This window comes from Dendrobates tinctorius, unplaced genomic scaffold, assembly GCF_039654945.1.
Source record: "Dendrobates tinctorius isolate UK_male_01 unplaced genomic scaffold, ASM3965494v1 ptg000035l, whole genome shotgun sequence".
NCBI lineage: Eukaryota > Metazoa > Chordata > Amphibia > Anura > Dendrobatidae > Dendrobates > Dendrobates tinctorius.
Genome location: NW_027361703.1, coordinates 35057540 through 35072500, shown reverse-complemented (window position 1 = coordinate 35072500; position 14961 = coordinate 35057540). Strand labels below are relative to the sequence as shown.

At 36.5% G+C, this 14961-nt stretch overlaps 1 protein-coding gene across 1 annotated transcript in view; it reads left to right on the top strand.

The window, feature by feature from the left end:
- The window catches only part of SLC13A1 (solute carrier family 13 member 1), a 62520-nt gene extending 47877 nt beyond the window's left edge, over window positions 1-14643 (top strand). The window contains exons 10-16 of the mRNA XM_073573404.1: window positions 1605-1703; window positions 1804-1905; window positions 3541-3644; window positions 5981-6090; window positions 8958-9119; window positions 9637-9774; window positions 12912-14643. Of these exons, the coding sequence (XP_073429505.1) occupies window positions 1605-1703; window positions 1804-1905; window positions 3541-3644; window positions 5981-6090; window positions 8958-9119; window positions 9637-9774; window positions 12912-13082 (886 nt within the window). The 3' untranslated portion in view covers window positions 13083-14643. The remainder of the gene's footprint in view (window positions 1-1604; window positions 1704-1803; window positions 1906-3540; window positions 3645-5980; window positions 6091-8957; window positions 9120-9636; window positions 9775-12911) is intronic.
- The last annotated feature ends 318 nt before the right edge of the window (window positions 14644-14961 follow it).

Below are 14961 nucleotides of genomic sequence, written 5' to 3'. Positions count from 1 at the left end.
ATGGGGTCATTTAAAACTACAACTCGTCTGGCAAAAAACAAGCCCTCACATGGCCATATTGACACAAAAAGAAAAAGTTATGGCTCTGAGAAGAAGAGGAGTAAAAAACAAAAACGGAAACCAATAAAGCTCCGGTCATGAAGGGGTTAAATGTGACAAACAAGCAAAAGAATAGGAAATCAAGAAAGGGGCAAACGCTTTTTCACAGAACTGTATGCATATACATACATATACATACATACACACACAGAATCTTCTTTGAGACTACCTTTCCTCTAGATGCAATTTTTCTATTTTTTTTCATTTTGAAAGGATACAAAAAAATTACATAACTGGGGCATACCTACAAAACATAAGAGTCCACAATATATATTTCACAGAAAACCATGAGAAGAAAAATGTTGCTTATCACCAGATGTGTGAAGGAGAAAGACTACAAACATTTAGTCTTGGGATGAGTATGATGTGGCACCATAAGGCAGTGCCTATGTACAGGCATAGCATGATGTATATCATATATACATATATTGTAGGGATACAACTATTGTGCCTCACAGTTTTTTGGTCATGTTATAGACAGGCAGAAGAGAAAGGGAACTTTTAGCAGCTAAAATAAATATGCATTTATTCTACACATAATTTACAGAAAATCTGTAACATCGTGTAACATCGTGAGATATTTCGCTCAGTGAAGCTAAATTTCATTAAACCCTTGCATTATTAGCAATTCCTTACCATACAGTAGTTTTTTTGAATTTCACAATTACTCAGCATTATTAGGGTGAGCCCAAATTATTATTATCTAGATAATTTTCATGCAACTTATAAAAACAACCAATGCTTTAAGTTGATCACTTTGAATCAATCTCTTAACCAATTTTTGAAGCCTTTAAGTAAAAAAACTGGGCCAGTGTAAGGAGATACAGATATACTGTATAAACCAACATGTTTTGGATTTTTCTAAGCTAAAGAGAATCTGTCAGCTGTTTCATGTTGACAGAACCACGGTAGTATGAATCAGACACTAGCTCCCTTATTGTACCGACAGCATTTTAGAGAAGACATAGTTTGCAAAGCCGGTCAGGTACTATACATCTTGGATGCCTAGTCCAAGGCAACTTCTCCCTGCCTGCTACCCATAACAGACAGGTCTCTCCCTATACACACACAATGTGAGAGCCATGTCAATCTACGGGAGCAAAGTGGGGAGAAGACCCTGAGGACCTGCCTCGGACTAGTCATCCATGACACATAGTCCTCGACCGGCATGGCAAAGCATGTTTTCTCTGAAATGCCACAAAAACATATATGGCTGCACCACAGGCAGCATGAATATACTTTTAGGTTGCCTTTAATCATCAAATTCTCAAAAAAATTACTGTTTTCTTTATTTTTTTACAAAATGTTTAGAAAAACAGCTAAGACAAGTTGTAGCAAATAATGTATGTGTAAGTTAGAAGTTCTTTAACAGGAATGGTTAGGTATTGAGTAAGTATATTACCGACTTAGTTTAATTTTAATGATCTTTTGGAAGAAAACAGACAAGTTAGCATTCTATTTGAAAAAATATATATATATATGTATATCTTTTTGCTTTATTTAAGCTTTAAGGAACTGTTTAAATGTGGCAAAGCTAAAACAGAAAGAGAAATTGCTTCTGCTAAAGTAATCTTGGACGAATACAAAAGGCTTGGCCCACTGAGGTAAGGCAAAAAAAAAAACATATAAAAAATTGCTATTTGTTAAGATATAAAGCATATAAAAAACAAAGAGTTCAAATAACATGACGTTATTCTTTTATAGCTATCAAGAAATTATGACCTTCATCCTTTTTCTTCTGATGGCTCTACTGTGGTTTACCAGAGACCCTGGGTTTATTCCCGGATGGTCTGAACTATTTCCTCAGTAAGTATCAGCCTCTTCCACAAATTAGTTTATTTCTTTATGTTAAATACATAACATATTTGAAGCCACAAAATGCAGTTAACATTTGTCCACTTAAAACTTGAGGTATACCCTCCAGCTCCAAATAATACAAAATTAAGATAAAAGGAAAATAAGCAAATAATTAATGCAGAATAATCAAATCATTACATATAGAAGACATGACACTTACACAATTGCCCCTAATGGTTTCCTCTGATTTTAGACTATCATTGAAATTTAATAAGTGAAATATGCATGCTGATGGATAAGGTTTTCGGGCAAATTGCATGTCCAATACACAGGCACCTTTTAAAGCATTTTATGTTTAATGTGGTTCAAGGCCATTGTACAGAGGCAAATAATATGTACGTCTTATATAGCAATTGTAGCCTAATAGACCATTGTACAAATATACAGTATATTATGATTATTTTTCAATATCTTATATTCGGAGAATGCTTTTCAAAGTGAATTTGTCATCATAAAAGAAAGACATAAAGTACTATAATGCATGAAGAGCTGGAGACAGAAACACAGATTTCAACAGATGATGTAAATACTATTATGCCCAAAAATGACAAAAGTATTCTAGGATTGATACCTTTATTGCCTAACCAGAAACATTATATTTGCAGATTTCAAAGCACAGAGGCTTCTTCTTCAGGCGAGTTTACAAAGCTTGCAAGTAGAATTTTGCTGGTTAGGCAATAAAGGTATCAATCATAGAATATGTTTGTCATTTCTGGACATAAAAGTATTTACAGCAATTTTTTGGCTAACACCATAACTCAATAGAATTTTTTATTGTACAACATATTTCAACAATGTAATCATTATTTTTGAGCACACTTTCCACATCTTCAAATGCTAATAATACATCCAGCCCAGGAGTCCAATCTACTGTATGTATGATATTATGAGTCTGGGAGGATGTACTACAAGACAGAGCATGGAACAGTTGGTCCTATCTTGGTCTAGTAATAGATAAAAGAGTGGAAAGAATGCAGACCAAATCGTTATCTGCTTTCCTTATAGTGTTGTGCAAGGGATGGGCACAACTCCAAGCAGGACATACTGTATTTTCAGGGCTGGAATGGTGCAACTGATCTAAGTTTCCTGACCCTAGTAACATACTTACCAGCCACCATCTTCAGCTGTTCCCGATGTTGCTCCGGTCCCACTCTGAGAATTTTTGACTGCAACTTCTGACTGACCGGAAGTCAGAGGTAACAGTCGCAAGCTCTCCATGTAGATCTATGAAAGTCTCATTCTGGCTCTGATAGGCTTATATTGAGTAGTGACTTCTGTATCGCACAGCAAACACTGGAGCGATCTGGCAGGTCACAGACTGCAGAAGGACCACTGGAGTGGCGCAGATACAAAATGAAGACTGTGGCTGGTAAGTATGAATCTCGGGGCAGGGAACTTAGGTTAGTTACAACTCTCCAGCTCGGCAATAATAAAACCCCACTAGAATAGTGCTTTAATAAAAGACAATAGAAGTGTTCCTCTTAACATGATATAAGAGGAGCCTAACTAAAACTTCCTATATCATTTATTTTGTTGTAGAAGTCCAGCATGTCAAAAACTCATAATATGTATCTATATTTCTAGGTACAAGGGCTATGCTACTGATTCAACAGCTGCTTTGCTTTTGGGAATTCTTTTCTTTATCGTCCCTGCATATCCCTGGAAAAGAAAGACTGCTGGAAAAACTAGTTGAGTATTCTTTGCACAATTCACTGTGTTGAATCCTTGGGTAGCGCTCAGCAATTACACACAACAGGTCTCTTTATATATTTTAAAATATGTTAATTTGCAGCAATAAAGGAACATGATATTCATAGTACTGATTATCTTGTTAATTTGTTATACACCATGCTCCACAATTATATTGCAGTGTTTCTTGTGATAGGGCATCTATAGGGCTTGTTATTGGGATTTTAGATTTTAAAATCCATTGAGCTTAAAATTATAGCTGCAAAAACTTTGCAACATACTCTATATTTTCTGTTTAACCTAAGACCTTGTGTCTATGGGGCTGTATGGACAGCATGTTTAGGTTTATACACAATTATATACACAGTGACAATCCACATATTAATGGGATTGTCCACAACGCGGAAAACCCCTTCTCAATCTCAATGTTTTCCCCTGTTAAAAAACACGTACACCCACCTCCAGCACCGGCGTTAATCCAGCGGTGTCGGCACTCATTCTCCAGGGGCTCACATGAGGTTATGTTATGTGCGCCCTGCATCCAATGAGCACCGGCTTCAGTGTCCCTGCGTTCAGATGTATTGAACATCAAGAGGAAGTCGGAGAGCAGTCGCAGCCCTGACTTCCTTTTTATGTTCGACACATCTGAAGGAGGGTAAGCGAAGCGGACACTGATTGGGTGCAGGGCTCACATGACATAACAACCTTGGGCAAGTCCTGAGAGAGCGAGTGCCGAAGTATGGTAGCTAGAAAGGCGCTGGCACCAGAGAGGAGTATGAGTGTTATTACTTTAACAGTGACAAAAACTCAAATTGAGAAGAGGTTGTCCAAGTAGCGGACAACCCATTTAAGGCCTCATTCAGATAACTATTTTTTTTATATGAAAAACTGACCAATCTTCATCAGTGCTTTTGATCACATTTCAGTGTGTCAGATTGTACAGTTTTTTTATGTGTTTCATCAGTTTTTCTCATATGCAAAAAAAAAAAAAGTGCTGAGGGCTTCCCAACTTCATTTGTGTCAAACAGTGAAAGATGAACACAGGAGTACGATGCAACTAGAAGGCATCCATCCATATCTTGTCTGAGTTTTTCATGTATAGATGCATGTATAGCTTACTTTGGCAAGTCTGAGCCGTGTCCTGGATCTAAAATGGACGTGACAATTTTTTTGTGGACACACAGTATATAAGGCCACACAGTATAATAAGTAAGTGACTTGAGTGTAAAAAAACAAGAAAGGAACATGTACGAAAAACATGGATGTCTGAATGAGGCCACTGTTGTATGTTTCATGAATTTTTACATGGCAAAAAAATATTTGGTTTATGCAGCAATGATAAGCTACATGTCATAGGTCCAAACTGCTGTACTAGTCAGGTGGACCTGACAAACATGTAATATAAGATACATCAAGTCCATCAAAATGATGGCAGCTATTTGAAGCTGCTCTGGCCAATAGGGATGGGATAATTCCCTTGTTAATTTGTTTTTTTTTTTCCTTGACAGATAAACAATTTCCTTTTAGTAATATAGTATGGTTTAATAGATATGAGACCATCTAATTCAACCTCTTCTAGGAAATGTTTTAAGGTGTGCTTGAAGCTCATGATTGCATTATAAAACAAGCAGTTATTCTGCATTCAATGAAGTCATTGCAGATAAAAGCAGAAGAATAGGCCATGCTGTAATTTAAAAAAAAACATACCTTGAAATAGACACTGAATTTCTCAATACCCGATTTTATGAATTGAACTCCCAAAAAACTATTTACAACTGTAAAGTTTCCCATTACAATGTCCAAAATGAGGCAAAACTAGCAATTTACCTACCTCTTCTCTTATTGGAATCATACATTTTGTAGGTTGACACATAGGAGACAAGAAAGGAGTATCACAGCAGAAACACATGATACACGGTTAATTTTTATCTACAATATACAGGAGATGTGGACACAAAAATAGTAGATAGAAAGCAAAAAGAATATAGTTGCCGACAGTCATGAATTGACCAGTTTATGCGCCAAGTACCTTTTTATAAGCATATTCTATGTAGCAATTATGCAGTCCAGATTTCATATATTCAATGTCTGCATACATCTTAGTGCTTACAGAGTGCTGCTGTATTCTTTTCTTTGTATATCATGTAGCCATAGCAGCTTGCACCTGTTCACACTTGCTTTATTCAGTTTGGAGGTGCTACTCAGTGTGTTTTTTTTCTATAGGCAGATAATAAAGACTATTTGCAAAGTCGAAATAACAAAATTAGTTGTGAAGATAAGCCAAAATGATCCGAAAGATATCTAAACATTTTTTTACTACTTTTTTTTGCAATAGATTCTTTTGATTATGCTCCACTGATTACATGGAAGGAATTTCAAGCTTGCATGCCATGGGATATTGGAATTCTTGTTGGTGGTGGATTTGCACTGGCTGAAGGATGTGAGGTAAAGAAATGCCAATATTTGCCAAACATATGCAGCACAAACCCACACCTATCATGAGTGGCCCAACATCACTAAGCAGCGATGCCTCTGCTGATGCCATTCATTTATCAAATCTTGGACTGCAGTTATGTTCTTTATTGATGGTTACTAGTGATGAGCGAGTATACTTGTTACTCGAGATTTCCCGAGCATGCTCAGGTGATCTCTGAGTATTTGGATGTGCTCGGAGATTTAGTTTCTGTCACCGTAGCTGCATAATTTGCAGCTGCTAGACAGCCTGAATACATGTTGGGATTTCCTAACAAACAGGCAAACCCCACATGTATGCAGGCTGTCTAGCAGTTGCAAATCATGCAGCTACAGCGACAGAAACTAAATCTCAGAGCACGCCAAACTACTCGGAAATCACCTGAGCATGCTCGGGAAATCTTGAGTAACAAGTATACTCGCTCATCACTAATGGTTACCTGTTCTCTAGTGAGTCATTAGTTAAATGAGAAATTGATGAACAGTTAAATAGTAATTACACTGTTTTTCTTAAAACAAAAGTACCAGTAAATAATGCATTAAGAAAGAAGAGAAGTATATGAATTGAGGGATACACCAAGCAATATAAAATAATAACTACTTTATTTATTGAAATACCAACAAACAACCCTTGACTTGTTTATTTGTATTTCAATAAATATGTAATATTTTATATTGCTTGGTGTATCGCTCAATTCGTATACTTCTTCTCTTCTTTCTTTAGGCTGCCACTTTCTGTTCTGTAAAGATCACTTTTCAGTAATCATTTCATTATCACTACAGACAAAATTACAATGATAGAAAATACCTCCATATATCATGAGATAGCGCAGTAGCTTACCATTTACAGTAGTTGATAATCACAGCTTAACTTTTCCTCTCCCCGTACAATAAGCTTTGAAAAGATCAAGGAGTATGAGTAGAATGTTCTCCCATGGAAGTTAATGAGCATCTCATACTACAGACTTTCGAAGGTCAATGCAAGTTCTCTAAAACATCTCTAAAAATGCTTTTAACAGTAAGAATATTACCCTTTTAATGCATGCATGTAAAGAAAATGGAAACAGATTAGAAAAATATGTTTTACTATGTTGTTTTAATTAGTGCTACATTCCATTTATGAATGAAAAGTGTGAAGAATATAATCTATAAATTGCAGTAAGTTATACAGTATACACGATATATACAGTATATACAATATATATATATACTGTATATATATATATATATCGTTGTGCTCAAAAGTTTACATACTCCAGCAGAATTTTGGGTTTCTTGGCCTTTTTTCAGAGAATATGAATGATAACACCAAAACTTTTTCTCCACTCATGGTTAGTGGTTGGGTGAAGCAATTTATTGTCAAACTACTGTGTTTTCACTCTTTAAATCATAATGACAACGCAAAACATCCGAATGACCCTGATCAAAAGTTCACCTGCCCTGGTGACTTTTGGCCTGATAACATGCACAGAAGTGGTTACAAATGGTTTTGAATAGCTACTAAAGGTAACTGTTTGCTTGTAATCAGTGTGTACATAAAGGCTGAATGAGTTTCTGGAATCCAAACTCTTGCATCTTTCATCCAGCCACTGATTTCTGGATTGTGAGTCATGGGGAAAGCAATAGAATTGTCAACAGATCTACTGGAAAAGGTATGTGAACTGTATAAAAAAGGAAAGGGATACAAAAAGATATCAAAGGAATTGATAATGCCAGTCAGCAGCGTTCAATCTGTGATTAACAAATGGAAAATCAGGGGCTCTGTAAAAACAAAACCATGGTCAGGTAGACCAACAAAAATGTTGTCCTCAAAACTGCCAGGAAAATTGTTTGGGATGCAAAGAAAAACTCAGAAATAACATTAGCTAAAATACTGGACTCTCTGAAAACTAGCTGTGTGGCTGTTTCAAGATGCACAATAAGGAGGCAGTTGAAGAAAAATGGACTGCATGGTCAAGTCATCAGAAGAAAGTCATTACTGCGCAAATGCCACAATGTATCTCGCCTACAATGCGCAAAACAGCACAGAGACAAGCCTCAAAACTTCTGGGACAAGGTAATTTGGAGTGATGAAACCAAAATTAAACTTTTTGGCCACAACCATAAACGTTACATTTGGAGAGAGATCAACAAAGCTTATGTTGAAAGAAACACCATTCCTACTGTAAAGCCACAAAGTTGAAGGAAAGTTGAATGCAGCATGTTATCAGCAAATACTGAAGGCAAATTTGCAATCATCAGCCCGGAAGCTGCGCATGGGACATACTTGGACGTTTCAACATGACAACGATCCAAAACATAAAGCCAAGTCAACCTGTCATTCGCTACAGCAGAACAAAGTGAAGGTTCTGGAGTGACCATCTCAGTCTCCTGACCTCAATATCATTGAGCTGTTCTGGGGAGATCTGAAGTGTGCACAGTTCATGCTAGATAGCATAGGAATTTACAGGAACTGGAGGCTTTTTGCCAAGAAAAGTGGGCAGCTTTACCATCTGACAAAATAAAGAACCTCATCCACAACTACCACAAAAGACTTCAAGCTGTCATTGATGTTAGAGGGGGCTAGAGGGGGCAATAGTATTAATAAATGGGGTATGTAAACTTTTGGTCAGGGTTATTTGGATGTTTTAGGTTGTCATTATGATTTAAAAAGAGAAAACACAGTAGTTTGACAATAAATGGCTTCACCCAACCTCTAACCATGAGTGGAGAAAAAGTTTTGGTGTAATCATACATATTCTCTGAAAAAAGGTCAAGAAATCAAAAATTCTGCCTGGGTATGTAAACTTTTGAGCACAACTGTATGTATTGCATGATAGTAATTTGTGTATCATTTTCAGGTCTCTGGACTGTCCAAGTGGATAGGGAACAAGATGACTCCACTTGGCTCATTCCCCATATGGATTGTTGTGCTCATTGCTTGTATAATTGTGACGTCAGTGACTGAAGTAGCCAGCAATCCTGCAACAATTACAATATTCCTACCTATATTAGCACCCCTGGTGAGTATTTTTAGGGCAGGATCACATGACCATAGCATCTCTCATCCAAGATAATCGGGATGATTATGCTGATGACATTCTGATCAAACTCTTCTCAGAGTGTCAGCATAGAATGATCTGGTTCTCTCAGATGAGAGAACCATAGCAGACTGTGTTGAGAAGATGGAGAGCAAGATTTCTCCATCTCCATTTTGTGAGTCCACGAAAATCGGACAACACTCTGATTTCATTTCAGTGCAGTCTGATATTTTCCACGCATCCATAGACTTGAATGGGTGAGTGCCATCCGATTGCAGAGTGAAATTGTAGCATGCTTCTGTCAGTGAAAAGAAATCCATCAGCACTGCTCCTTTGCATAACATTGATCCGAGTGCTATACGACAATTAAATTGGATAGCACTTGTCCGATGTATACGGCGGTGTGAACGAGCTGTCCTTAACGTAATTAAAAAATAAATTTTTAAAGGCAAATGACTTATTAATGATTGTTCCTTTAATTTTTGTTGTGCTCATACAGGCTGAAGCAATATATGTGAATCCCCTCTATATCCTTATTCCCACAACTCTCTGCACCTCTTTCGCATTCCTACTTCCAGTGGCAAATCCACCAAATGCAATCGTCTTTTCTTATGGTCATCTAAAAGTGATAGACATGGTAAGTAGATTTATCACTGTGTTGTCCATGTTGTTTAACCCCTTAGTAACAGAGCCAATTTGGTACTTAATGACCAAGCCAATTTTTACAATTCTGACCACTGTCACTTTATGAAGTTATAGCTCTGAAATACTTCACCGGATACCACTGATTCTGAGGGTTTTTTTTTCGAGACATATTGTACTTCATGTTAGTGGTAACATTTCTTCTATATGACTTGCAATCATTTATGAAAAAAAAAGAAATTGGACCCCAATAGTTGTTGTACAATTTGTTCTGAGTATGCTGATACCCCATATATGCAGGTAAACCACTGTTTGGGCCCATAACAGAGCTCGGAAGGGAAGGAGCGCCATTTGACTTTTCAATGCAAAATTGGCTGGAATTGAGATCAGACGCCATGTCGCGTTTTGAGAGCCCCTGATGTGCCTAAACAGTGGAAACCCCCACAAGTGACACCATTTTGGAAAGTAGACCCCCTTAAGCAACTTATCTAGATGTGTGGTGATCACTTTGAACCCCAAAGTGCTTCACAGAAGTTTATAATGTAGAGCCGTAAAAATAAAAAATCTTATTTTTTTTACCCCAATTTTTTATTTTCCCAAGTGTAAAAGGAGAAATTGGACCCCAAAAGTTGTTGTGCAATTTGTCCTGAGTATGCTTATACTCCATATGGGGGGGTAAACCACTGTTTGGGCACATGGCAGAGCTCGGAAGGGAAGGGGCACCGTTTGACTTTTTCAACGCAGAACTGACTGGAATTGAGATCAGACACATGTCACTTTTAGAGAGCTCCTGATGTGCCTAAACAGTGGAAACCCCCCAATTCTAACTCCATCCCTAACACCAACACACCTCTAACCCTAATCCCAATCCTAACCCTAATCCCAGCCCTAGCTCAAATCCCAACCCTAACTTTAGCCCCAACCCTAACCCTATCTTTAGCCCCAACCCTAACTTTATCCCCAACCCTAACCCTAACTGTAACCCCAACCCTAACCCTAACCCCAACCCTAACCCTAATGGGAAAATGGAAATAAATACATTTTTGTATTTTATTATTTTTCCCTAACTAAGGGGGTGATAAAGGGGGGTTACTATTATTTACTATTTATAGCGGGTTTTTATAGCAGGTTTTTATGTTTGGCAGCTGTCACACACTAAAAGATGCTTTTTGTTGCAAAAAGTAGTTTTTGCATCACCACATTTTGAGAGCTATAATGTTTCCCTATTTTGGAGTCTTTGTGAGGTCTTATTTTTTGCAGGATGAGTTGACGCTTTTATTGGTATCATTTTTGGGCACATGACATTTTTGATTGCTTTTTATTCCAATTTTTGGGAGGCAGAATGGACAAAAACCAGCAATTCATGAATTTCTTTTGGGGGGGGCGTTTATACAGTTCCGCGTGTGGTAAAATTGATAAAGCAGTTTTATTCTTCGGGTCAGTACGATGACAGCGATATCTCATTTTTTTATGTTTTGGCGCTTTTCTACAATAAACTATTTTATAGAAAAAATAGTTATTTTTGCATCGCTTTAGTTTGAGAGATATAACTTTTTATTTTTCTGATGATGGAGCTATATGGCAGCTTGGTTTTTGCGGGACACGATGACGTTTTCAGCGGTACCAAATTAATTTATATATGTCTTTGTGATCACGTGTTATTCCACTTTTTGTTCGGCGGTATGATGATAAAGCATTGTTTTTTTTACTTGCTTTTTTTAATAATGTTCACTAAAGTTGTTAACTAGTGGAACAGTTTTATAGATCGGGTCGTTACAATGCGGCAATACTAAATATGTGTATTTTTACTGTTTAGATTTTTTTTAATTTAAATATTTATTAATTGATTGAATAAATATTGATTTTTTATTATTATTTTTTAATATTTTTACAATTATTTAAAAAAAATGTTTTATTTCATTCTAACTTTTTTCACTGTGTCCCATTATGGGACAGTCATTTTGTGCAGATTGATTGCTTATATGTCATGCAGATCTGCATGTCAAATAAGCTGTCAGCGCTGCACTTTCTGCACACTGACCTCAGAAACGTCCTGACATGCACTGCGTGTGACAGGAAGTCTCTCAGCTCTGGTAATGATGACATTGGGTTACCATGGGCGTGTCGGGACCCCGTATTATGCTTTATTGTAATAAATTTTAAAAAGATTGACAAATGAACAACAAGGGGTTTAATAAAATGTCACAAGAATATGAAAGCTGCAATTGTGAAAGGCACGCACACCCCCATGAGAAATCCCACCAAAAACCATTATTTCTAATATCACACAATATGAACCAATGGTGGCACTCATAACACTGCCCAGATAGAGATCAATATAAGTACTGCTATTATATATATAATTCTCAAATTACATGCCTGTATATCCTATTATTCCCATATATGGGCAAAGCCATTGACCACAAACTATTAGGGAAAATCCAAGCTAATACTTACTATTAAAGTGCAGAGTGCTCTGCTCCAGGTGAAGACCCAAGGGAGTGTTTGCCTGCCCCAATTCATGTTTCGGTCTTGCCTTCGTCAAGTTTAGCAGCAAAAAATGTGCTAAATTCTGTATTAATATCCCACATCCTGGTATATATATATATGTCCTTTCATCCCCATTCTGGTATGCATGGCCCCCTCATTCCCATCCTGCTACGCATGGTCCCCTCATCCCCATCCTGCTACGCATGGCCTCCTCATTCCTATCCTGGTATACATGGCTCCCCTCATCCCTATCCTGGTATACATGGCTCCCCTCATCCCTATCCTGGTATGCAGGTCCCCCATCCCCATCCTGGTATGCATGGCCCCATCCAAAAAGAATAATGCAGAATAGTACAGAATTGGTGACTCCGTCTGTATCATTTTAGTCAATGACCCCATTGGTTCTTATGCCTGTATCCCGTTTTGCAGAGCGTTTCGGACATAAGCCCCAGTGGGATCACCGAATGTGGGGAAGAACTGCAGAGTGAAAGGACCCTTAGGGAGGAGTTGTCACAAGTTTGCAAAAACTTTCTGCATAAAGAAAACATTGTTTATCCATTTTGTTTTCCAAAATATATTCTCAGCATTTCCTACAACCTCTTGTGATTGTTACCCATTGTTTTTATTTGTTTTTCATTATAGGTAAAAGCTGGTCTAGGCATCAATATTTTAGGAGTCCTTGTAGTAATGCTGTGTATATCAACATGGGCGATCCCAATGTTCAATCTTAATATTTATCCATCCTGGGCTCCGATCATTGAGGCTACAAACACTACAGCTTTGGTTACAACAGCTCTTACAACAGGAATGTGAAATGAAAAGTGACACCGTTTAAACCGGCAAAAGAACTGCTATCTTCACAACATTCTGGAAATACCACACTGGTTACTTTACTAGTCATTGAGGAGCAGCTTATAGCCTTGGGAACCTTATCCTCATTGAGAATCTACGAAACAGATCAGCCCTTTTTTGTTGGATGCCTGCTGGTCAACTGGACGTTGTCTATTACGAAGATTTTCTACGAAAATACTATTGAAATCTTGCATTTATTGATAAAAATGAAATATGTATGTGACCTCTGTAAGTCATGCTCAACCTATAACTTTCCAGACACATTAGGAAAGAATTATTTGTTAAGCCTTGTAAAGTATATGCAAGGTATTCGTGCCTTATATTTCTACCTCTTATAATACGTCTTCCTGGTAAATATTCTTCAGCATGTGGCCTCTTATGAGTAAACCAAAGAGAGAGTCAGAAGTTTGGAACTTCTCACTCTCAGTCAACTCCAATACTAGCAGTAGAAAATAAGCCTTATTTTTGTTCCTGCTAAGCCTCAAAGTATATGCAAGATACTCTTGCCTTATGTTTCTTCCTCTTATAATACGTCTTCCAGGTAAATATTCTTCAGCATGTGGCCTCATATGAGTAAACCAAAGAGAGTCAAAAATTTGGAACTTCAAACCCTCAGTCAACTCCAATACTAGCAGTAGAAAATAAGTCTTATTTTTGTTCCTGCTAGGCTATTGGACAGAATAGTTAGATATAAAAAACCCTCATATTTTACTGAATTATAAGGTTTAGGTAACTGAAAGCAACATTAACATTCAGTTATTCATCACATAACCCAAACTCCGGTTGAGAAGGGTTCACAATGAACTCCATAGGTTGCCTCACAGATGTTTTGTTCATGGACACTCATGCAAGTGTAGTTGCAGAACTCCAATAGATAAATGTACTTTTTACTGCCTATAAAATATATAGTGTATAATGTATATATGTACATAGAGGAGGGATTTATTATAATTTAGTATAAACCATGTAAAATAAAGCTAATGTAAATATAAATGCCATGTTTTTAAAGCACTCAGGACAAAGTCACTTTAGAATAATAAATTTAAAAAATGTATAAAAACATTATTATAAAAAAGTAAAACAGCAGATGATATTAGTAAGGTGCTGATGTTTAGTGCAAGAAATAATGTTAGTGTACAATTTTTTTATTTTTATACAAATCCTACTTTTATAAAGTATAATTACATTTGAATTATTGTCAACAAAATATTTTTCAGTGCATACTTTTTATGCTAATTATTGAATATTTTGTGAGCATATTTAGTAATATACCACACGTCATGTTATAATACTCTATTCATATACTAAACCTTTCTGCATTTTGTATACCAGATACTCCAATATTGTTATATATCTATGACTTGATTATATAGCATGCGCCTTTTCATGTTAAGATGACATATTTTCTGTCACAAACTAGAAATTTAGTAGATGATGAATGCTAATTTCCATTGGCAGAATAATTGCTACTAAGTAAATATAAAAGTACAAAAATAAACAGTTTGCCAAATCAAAGAACTTGCATTGATTTGTTGGCTTTCTTTTTTGATATTCATCTTGACAGTATTGTTACTATTAAGGTTTACATTAATCGCAACTGAGTTAATTTAGATTATTTTTATTGTTTTCTGTGCCTTCTGTGTAAAGTTAACTCAACGGAATCAATCTTATGTTTATATATCACATTTGAAAATGAAAGCAACATTTTATACTAAATACATTTTAAATTCTGCGCGACTATAAACTGTGATTTCATTTATAAATGTAAATCACTGATGTAATAATTACGCATCATAAGTAGTGTTGAGTGATACCATCCGATATTCAGAAATATCGGATC